This window comes from Otolemur garnettii, unplaced genomic scaffold (genome assembly GCF_000181295.1).
Source record: "Otolemur garnettii isolate 467f Iridium unplaced genomic scaffold, OtoGar3 scaffold00011, whole genome shotgun sequence".
In the NCBI taxonomy this organism is placed as follows: Eukaryota; Metazoa; Chordata; class Mammalia; order Primates; family Galagidae; genus Otolemur; species Otolemur garnettii.
Genome location: NW_003852406.1, coordinates 26886154 through 26894452, shown reverse-complemented (window position 1 = coordinate 26894452; position 8299 = coordinate 26886154). Strand labels below are relative to the sequence as shown.

Sequence of the window (8299 nt, the reverse complement as noted above, 5' to 3'; positions counted from 1 at the left end):
CCACAGGCGCCTGCCACAACGCCTGGCTATTTTTTGGTTGCAGCCATCATTGTTTGGCGGGCCTGGGCTGGATTCGAACCCACCACCTTAGGTGTATGTTGCTGGTGCCTTAGCCACTTGAGCCACAGGCACCAAGCCTGGTCTCAAACTCTTAAGCTCAAGCAGTCCACCCATCTGGGTCTCCCAGGGTGCTGGGTTTAGGGTTAGTAAGAGTGAGCCACTGTACCCAGTCTAATACATTTCTTGAGCACTTACTATATGCCAGGGGCTGTTCTAACCATTTTGCAATTTTTTTTTTTTTTGAGACAGTCTCACAATGTAACCCTGGTAGGGTGCAATGGCATCACAGCTCACGGCAACCTCTTAACTCTTGGCTTAAGTGATTCTCTTGCCACAGCCTCTCAAGTAGCTGGGAGTACAGGTGCCTGCCACAACACCCAGCTAATTCTGGTTGCAGTTGTTGTCATTTAGCAAGTCTGCCCGGGTTGAGTTGGAACCTGCCTGCCTTAGTGTATATGGCCGGCACTCTAACCACTGAGCTACAGACACTAAGCCAGCACTTTGAGATTTAACTTCACAATTGCATTAGGTAGTTTCTATTGCTATCCCCATTTCTCAGCTAAAAAATTGAGACATATACAGGCAATTTGCCAGTCAGTGACAGATCAAATAATCTGGCTTTGGAGTTTATGTTCAGTCACAATTAACAGAGCACCATTGATGAAGATTCAGAGTAAGCATGTTTGATGGCTCTAACTTTTGCTGTAAGTTCCTGGTGATTTTATGACATCAAGTGGGTTTTTTGTTTTGAGACAGTTTTAGTGTCACCCTCGGTAGAGTGCTATTGCATCACAGCTCCCAGCAACCTCAAACTCTTGAGCTTAAGAGATTCTCTTGCCTCAGCCTCCCAAGTAGCTGGGAATATAGGAACCCACTGCAATGCCTGGCTTTTTTTTTTGTTGCAGTTGTTTAGCTGGCCTGGCCTGGGTTCGAACCCGCCACCCTCGGTGTATGTGACTGGCGCCATAACCACTGTGCTACAGGCTCTGAGTTTATCAAGTGGGTTTTGATCACGTTTTCTTTGGTCCTTGGTGAGGTCTCCCATCAGTTTTTCAGGCGATATAAACAGGAGAAAATCACCTTTGGAGTCCACCTGGATACAAATCCCTGGTTTAGCATATAATTGATGAATCTGACCAAGTCTGACCCTCATTGCTGTAACAGGAGTAACTACCCACTTCATTGGAAAGTCCTGAGGACTAAATATTAAGTTATATGAACCTGCTGTTTCTGGAGGTCAAAAACCTCATCATCCATGGTTTTGGGGCCAGGGGGTGGTGGGGAGGGAGGCATAGAATCTATCCAAATTGTAAGGATTCCTTTGTGCTTCTGATTTTTCAAAAACCTCAGCCTGAGGGCTGGGCGTGGTGGCTCACACCTGTAATGGCACTCTGGGAGGCCAAGGCACGTGGATTGCCTAAACTCAAGAGTTTGAGACCAGCCTGAGCAAGAGAGAGACCCGGTCCCTAAAAAACAGCTGGGGGTTGTGGAGGGTGCCTGTAGTCCCAACTACTTGGGGGGCTGATGCAAGAGGATCTCTTGTGCCCAAGAGTTTGAGGTTACTGCAAGCTGTGACGCCACGACACTCTACTGAGTGACAAAATGAAGATTCTGCTTTAAAAAAAAAAAAGAGGCTTGGCGCCTGTGGTTCAAACAGCTAAGGCGCCAGCCACATACACCTGAGCTAGTGGGTTCGAATCCAGCCCAGACCCACCAAACAACAATGACGGCTGCACCAAAAAATAGCCGAGTGTCGTGGCAGGTGCCTGTAGTCCCAGCTATTTGGGAGGCTGAGGCAGGAGAATCACTTGAGCCCAGGAGTTGGATGTTGCTGTGATGCCACAGTACTCTACCCAGGGAGACGGCTTGAGGCTTTGTCTCAAAAAAAAAAAAAATTATGGGGAGGCGCCTGTGGCTCTGGGAGTAGGGTGCCGGCCCCATATACCGAGAGCGTGGTCGGTTCAAACCCGGCCCCCACCAAACTGCAACAAAAAAAATAGCCGGGCCTTGTGGTGGGCACCTGTAGTCCCAGCTACTTGGGAGGCTGAGGCGAAAGAATCGCCTAAGTCCAAGAGTTTGAGCTTGCTGTGAGCTGTGACACCATGGAATTCTACTGAGGGCAACAAAGTGAGACTCTGTTTTTACCAAAAAAAAAAAAAAAAAAAAAAATTCGATCCTGTCAGGCTCCGTGGCTCACTCCTGTAATCCCAACACTTGGAAGGCCGAGGCATGTGACTGGCCTGAGCTTACAGGTTCCAGACCAGCCTGAGCCTGAGCGAGACCTCATCTCTAAAAATAGCTGGGCATTGTGGCGGGTACCTGTAGTCCCAGGTACTAGGAAGGCTGAGGCAAGAGAATCGCTTGCGCCCAAGAGTTTGAGGTTGCCATGAGCTATGATGCCACAGCATTCTACCAAAGGCAACATAGACTCTGTCTCAAAAAAGAAAAAAAAACACACAAAACCTCGACCCTACTACCAAGGCACATTACTGCACAACAGCGTGGGTGGCCCTGAAAGCTCAGAGGTTGCACACTATTGACCTCCTTGTGGTTGCCAATAAATTAGCCTAGGGACAGCCTCATGAGATTTAGCAGTTGCTACAAAAATCTGGAGATTTTTTCCAGTCAGCCACAAGCACATACATCCCTTGGGAGCCAGGGGGTCAAGAGCTTTGACATACACCCTGCCACACAGACTCCGAGTGCACTTTTACCCTCTTTTCTAGCGCCTGTTTGCCTTTGTCACTGCAAGACAGGTAATGACAGTGGGTCCATTTTAAAATAAGTTAACCGAGTCCTTCAGAGAGGGTCAGGCCTGGTAGTCTTAGGTACTGAGTGATGTTGAGAAAAATACGAGGTTTGGCGTCAGATCAGCCCAGGAACTGCCCCTAATTGTGTCACGTCAGCAAAGTCCTTGAATCTCTTGGGCCTGTTTCCTTTTCTAGAGAAGGGTCCTGATATCTCTCTTCCTCATTCGACTATTTTCTGTGCAAGCCAAGCCCTCCAGAGTCAGCTCTGCTGTGACCATGGCATGAACGGCAGGCGCCCGTCTGACCACACCCACTGCCTCCCAGACAGAACTGAGCCTAAACATTGCCAAGTTTAGCCCGACCAAGTTCCGAATTGAACCGGAATAGCGGGAACCACACCACCCAGTCCCAAAGAAGGGCGGAACTGCTGGGCCAACTCTCCAGCGCGCGAGGCCGGAAAGGTCCCGATGGTGCAGCCCGCGCTTGCGCGCCGCCATTTTGCTAATGGAGGGCCCGCCCCTGCCCGGCCTACGTCTTCTTAGACACTGGGCGGGGCTGCGCTACGGCGGGGCGTGGCCAGGCCATGGCGACCGCGGAGCCCACCGGGCGTGCGATCCCGGCTCAGGTCCCAGGACTTCGGCCCAGCGGGGCCACCGGCCGAGTTGCCGGAGCTGCAGGGCCTCTCTCTGTGCAGAGCAGTACCAGAGCCCTCCGGCCGGGGGAGCGCACTCCCGCCGCCATGGAGAAGAGGGGCCCCTACTTGGTGACGCGCGCACCCTCTATTCAGGCCAAGCTCCGTGAGTGTAGCCGGATGGTGGGGGGAGGTCTCTGCCCCGGCGGGCTGCGGGCTCCCCAGGACGGGCTCCGGAACTCAGCGGGGCCAGTCTCCCAAAGGGAATGGTTAGCTGCAGCCTGCTCCCGCCCCTGAAAATCCGTTCGGAAAGAGCGGCCTCCCGAGTTCGGGAGACACTGCAGAATGGGGAAGATCCGGCTCACCCGAGCCCTTTAACTTCCAGAGAAGCACCGGGACCTGGCCAAGGCCGTTCTGCGGAGAAAAGGCATGCTGGGCGCCTCGCCGAACCGCCCCGACTCTTCAGGGAAAAGGTCTCAGCGAGCGACACCTCCTCTATGCGGACAGCTTTCAGAAAAGTCCTTCAACCTCACTCAGACTGGGAGACAGGGTGCTAACGTCGTTTAAGGACAAGCTAGTGAATTCCCTTGACAGCAGTCTGTCAGGTTCACTATCTTTAAAATGGGAAGAAGGACAACCTCTTTTATAGAGGTGATGGTATCAGGGAAAGGCTTTGGAATAAGGGGGTTCTGTCACTGCACCGGCTCATTCACCGAGTTTCCAGTTAGGGAGGAGAATGGTGGCTGGAGTCCCCAGGAATGAGGATGGACAGCACTGAGGGAACAGCTAGTGTTGTTTTTTGTTTGATTTTTTTTAATTTCTTTTTATTTTTTTGAGACAGAGCCTCAAGCTGTAGCCCTGGGTAGAGTGCCTAGCGTCATGGCTCACAGCAATCTCCAACTCCTGGGCTCAAGCAATTCTGCCTCCACCTCCCAAGTAGCTGGGACTACAGGCGCCGGCCACAGCACCCGGCTATTTTTTGGTTGCAGCCATCGTTGTTTGGCGGGCCCGGGCTGGATTGGAACCTGCCAGCTTAGGTGTATGTGGCTGGCGCCTTAGCCGCTTGAGCCACAGGCTCCGAGCCTTGTTTGATTTTTTTTAAAACAGAATTTTAAACTCTTAGAGCTGGATAATACCTTATCCAGTGCCTCCTTTTACAGATAAGAGTTAAAACTTGGAGAAGTGAAGGAGTTTGCCCATGGATTTGCAGTTTTACTGTCCTCTGATTAAGTAAAGTGGGAATGGGGGAGAATGCTTTTCCTGATTCATGAAAGGGGAGGTGTATTTTTTCCCTTGAGCAGTGGAGGGAAATTTGTACGTGGCTTGAGACTGGCTAGTTGGTGCCTGGCCTGGACCTGCTAAACAACAATGACAACTGCAACAAAAAAATAGCCCAGGCATTGTGGTGGGTGCCTGTAGTTCCAGCTACTTGGGAGGCTGAAGCAAGAGACTCGCTTAAGCCCAACAGTTTGAGGTTGCTGTGAGCTATGACTTCATAGCACCCTACTGAGTGTGACATAGTGAGACCCTCACTAAAAAAAAAAAAGGCTTGGCACCTGTAGCTCAAGCAGCTAAGGCGCCAGCCATATACAGGCCGGTTCAAATCCAGCCCTGGCCAGCCAAACAATGACGGCTGCAACCAAAAAATAGCTGGGCATTATGGGCACCTGTAGTCCCAGCTACTTGGGAGGCGGAGGCAGGAGAATCTCTTGAGCCCAGAAGTTGGAGGTTGCTGTAAGCTGTGATGCCATGGCCCTCTACCCAGGGCGACAGCTTGAGGCTCTGTCTCAAAAAATAAAAAACTAAAAAAAAAAAAAAATTAAATAGTACAAGGAGCTGCAGGCAGTGGCGGCTTTGTGGCCAGATAGAAGGCAAGTCAGGAATAGCACAGTTCTTTTTCTTTTCTTTGGCTGGGGCTGGGTTTGAACCTGCCACCTCTGGTATATGGAGCCAGTGCCCTGCTCCTTGAGCCACAGTTCTTTTTCTATAGGGGCAAGGACTCTTTGAAATGCCAGTGCTTTCATCAATGCTTAGTCTCTTCTTCCTCAGGGCAGTGAAGTTTAACAAGGGCTATACTGCTCTTAGCCAGACTCCAGATGAAAACCTGGTGTCCCTCGACTCTGACAGGTGAGTGCTTTCCTTGGAAACATCCCTTGGATCTTGGCGCCCATAGCTCAGTGGTTAGGGCACTGGCCACATGCACTGGGGCTGGTAGGTTTGAACCCGGCCTGGTCCTGCTAAACAACAATGACAACAATAAAAAATAAATAACTGGGCACTGTGGTGGGCACCTGTAGTCCCAGCTACTTGGGAGGCCGAGGCAAGAGACTTGCTTGAGTTTGAGGTTGCTATGAGATAGTGAGACTCTGTCTCAAAAAAAAAAAAAAGAAACATCCCTTCTGGAGTGACTTGGATAGAACTGCAGGTTGCTTGGTGCTTTTGCTTGTTCTTGTCTCCTCCACCGTCCTTCATGTACATCCCAAGTCTGTTCCCTTCTGGGCACTATGCTTTCATGGCTCGGTTAGATGACTCATAGGTAATCATGCTGCTCTAGAATTTGGGGAACCAGTGTTATCTGGGGGAATCATCCTGCACTGTTATGTTTGGACTGTTAATGAGAGTGACCCTGTCCCTACAAGATCCAATTGAAGGAACTACTTTTGCTCAAGGCACATTTTGGGTTTGAGTTTTAGGCTGTGAAGTCCATGCTTTGTAACTCTTCCAGACACCCTTGCATGCTCTCCACCTTGCCATTTGCAGCTGTGTTCCACAGATGTCCCCCTAAACTGACTGTTTTCCTTTTCTCTTAGTGATGGGGAACTGGAATCCAGATACTCCTCCGGGTATTCCTCTGCAGAGGCAAGTCCAGAGCATCTTTCTGCATGGGGCCAGTCTGCAGGCAGCTTCACCTCCACTGCCAAATGCTTGTTTGGTGCCTGCTGTGTGCACAGCACTGCCCCAAACTTCTGGTCTGTTCTCCAATCTTCCACTCTGCCCTCTTCCCCCCAGTCAGAGGTATAGGTGTCTGAAGAGGGCTGTTGAAAATCCAAGAGACTATATATACCTTCAGAGCCAGAAATGACCTCAGAAATCTTCTAGGCCACAGCTTAGAAAGTGAATCCTCTTGATAGATCTCAGCCAAGTGTTTTCTCTGTTTTGTGCTGTTTATTTTTGCTCTCTATATTTATTTATTTTTCTGTTTATTTTCTCTTGTATTGGGTGCTCACTACCTCCAAGAAGCTTTGCTGCTCATCCTCCCCTCATCGTACACATAGTTCCTTTTCTTTTTTTTTGAGACAGAGTCTTTCTATGTCACCCTCAGTAGAGTGCAGTTGCATCACAGCTCACAGCAACCTCAAACTCTTGGGCTTAGGCGATTCTCTTGCCTCAGCCTCCTGAGTAGCTGGGACTATAGGTGCCCACCACAATGCCGAGCTATTTTTTTTTTTGTTGTAGTTGTCATTGTTGTTTAGCTGGCCCAGCTGGGTTCGAACCTGCCAGCCTCCGTGTATATGGCTGGCACCATAACCATTGTGCTATGGGCGCTGAGCCTTACACACAGTTCCTTATGTGGAGAAAGTCTTCCTTATTAATCTGAAATGATCCTTGTAGCCTGGACTCACTGGTCCTCGTCCCCTCTTCCAGTGTCACACAGTAACTCTAGTTTGCCTTCATTTGATGTCTTTAATCTGAGATCAGCATTCCAATTCCTTCTCCAGCCATCCTCCCCTAAGCTTGCTTTCTTCTAGGCCAGACAACTTCTGTTCCTTCAGTTGTTCCATTTATGTGGACTCAGACTGAACCATTCCTGGGCTGGTCTTGATGTATTTCCAGAGTTATTGTTCCAGATAGAAACACAAGTATGGGACTGGCTCGTGCCTGTAATCCCAGTACTCTAGGAGGCTGAAGAGGGTGAATTGCTTGAGCTCTGGAGTTTGAGACCAGCCTGAGCAAGAACGAAACCCCATCTCTACTAAAAATAGAAAAGCTTGCTGGGTGTGGTCGCGGGCAGTTGTAGTCCCAGCTACTTGGGAGGCTGAGGCAAAAGGATTGCTTGAGCCCAGGAGTTTGAAGTTGCTGTGAGCTATATGATGCCATGGCACTCTACCTAGGGTGACAGAGTGAAACACTGAGAAAAGAAAGAAAGAAACACAGGGATAGAAACTTTTGGCATATATAGCTTACTTCTTTTGACAAGAGTTGTGCTGAGGAAATACACCACCAGTATTTCTTTCTTACTCTCCTGGAAATCCTTGGTTAATCTCTTGGGTTTCTGTCAAAGAAAATTGAGGTAGTTTGCAAGTTATGTCCTCCTTGAGTGCTTGATAAGTGTTAAAACTAAGAAAACTAAGCAATGACTCAGAGGAAGTCCTACATTTTTTCTTTATTTTCCTTGTGCTCAGTGACCTGAAGGCAGGCTGACAGGTTCTACCCTGCAGGGACCCAGCTCTGCTGACATTGAAAGATAGCCCATCTAACTGGCAGTACAGACGAAGCTGTTCTCCACCCCCTTCCACTATAACCCATATTATTCCTCTACTTTGGTCCATTGTTCTTTTATCATTGTTGCATATTCTTCAGCCTTGATAGGAACTAGTCTAGGTTCCCAGTAGGAAAGGTAAGGGCAGCAGGGCGTGGTGGCTCACGCCTGTTGTCACAGTGCTGTGGGAGGCCGAGGCGGGTGGATCACCTGTGCTCAGAGGTTTGAGACCAGTTGAAGACCCGCCTGAAGCAGAGTGAGCCAGAGTGAGACCCCGTCTCAACAACAACAACAACAACAAGACGGCGGGACCTTGTGATCCCAGCTACATGGGGGGCAAGAGAACACTACAGGAGGAAGAAGTAAAAAAAAAAAAAA

At 49.6% G+C, this 8299-nt stretch overlaps 1 protein-coding gene across 1 annotated transcript in view; it reads left to right on the top strand.

Annotated features, from left to right (window-relative positions):
* Nucleotides 1-3354: 3354 nt before the first annotated feature.
* Nucleotides 3355-8299, top strand: part of FAM219B (family with sequence similarity 219 member B) — a 7859-nt gene continuing 2914 nt past the window's right edge. Inside the window, exons 1-4 of the mRNA XM_003784521.3 lie at nt 3355-3607; nt 3827-3914; nt 5491-5568; nt 6252-6300. Coding sequence (XP_003784569.1) covers nt 3394-3607; nt 3827-3914; nt 5491-5568; nt 6252-6300 — 429 coding nt within the window. The 5' untranslated portion in view covers nt 3355-3393. The remainder of the gene's footprint in view (nt 3608-3826; nt 3915-5490; nt 5569-6251; nt 6301-8299) is intronic.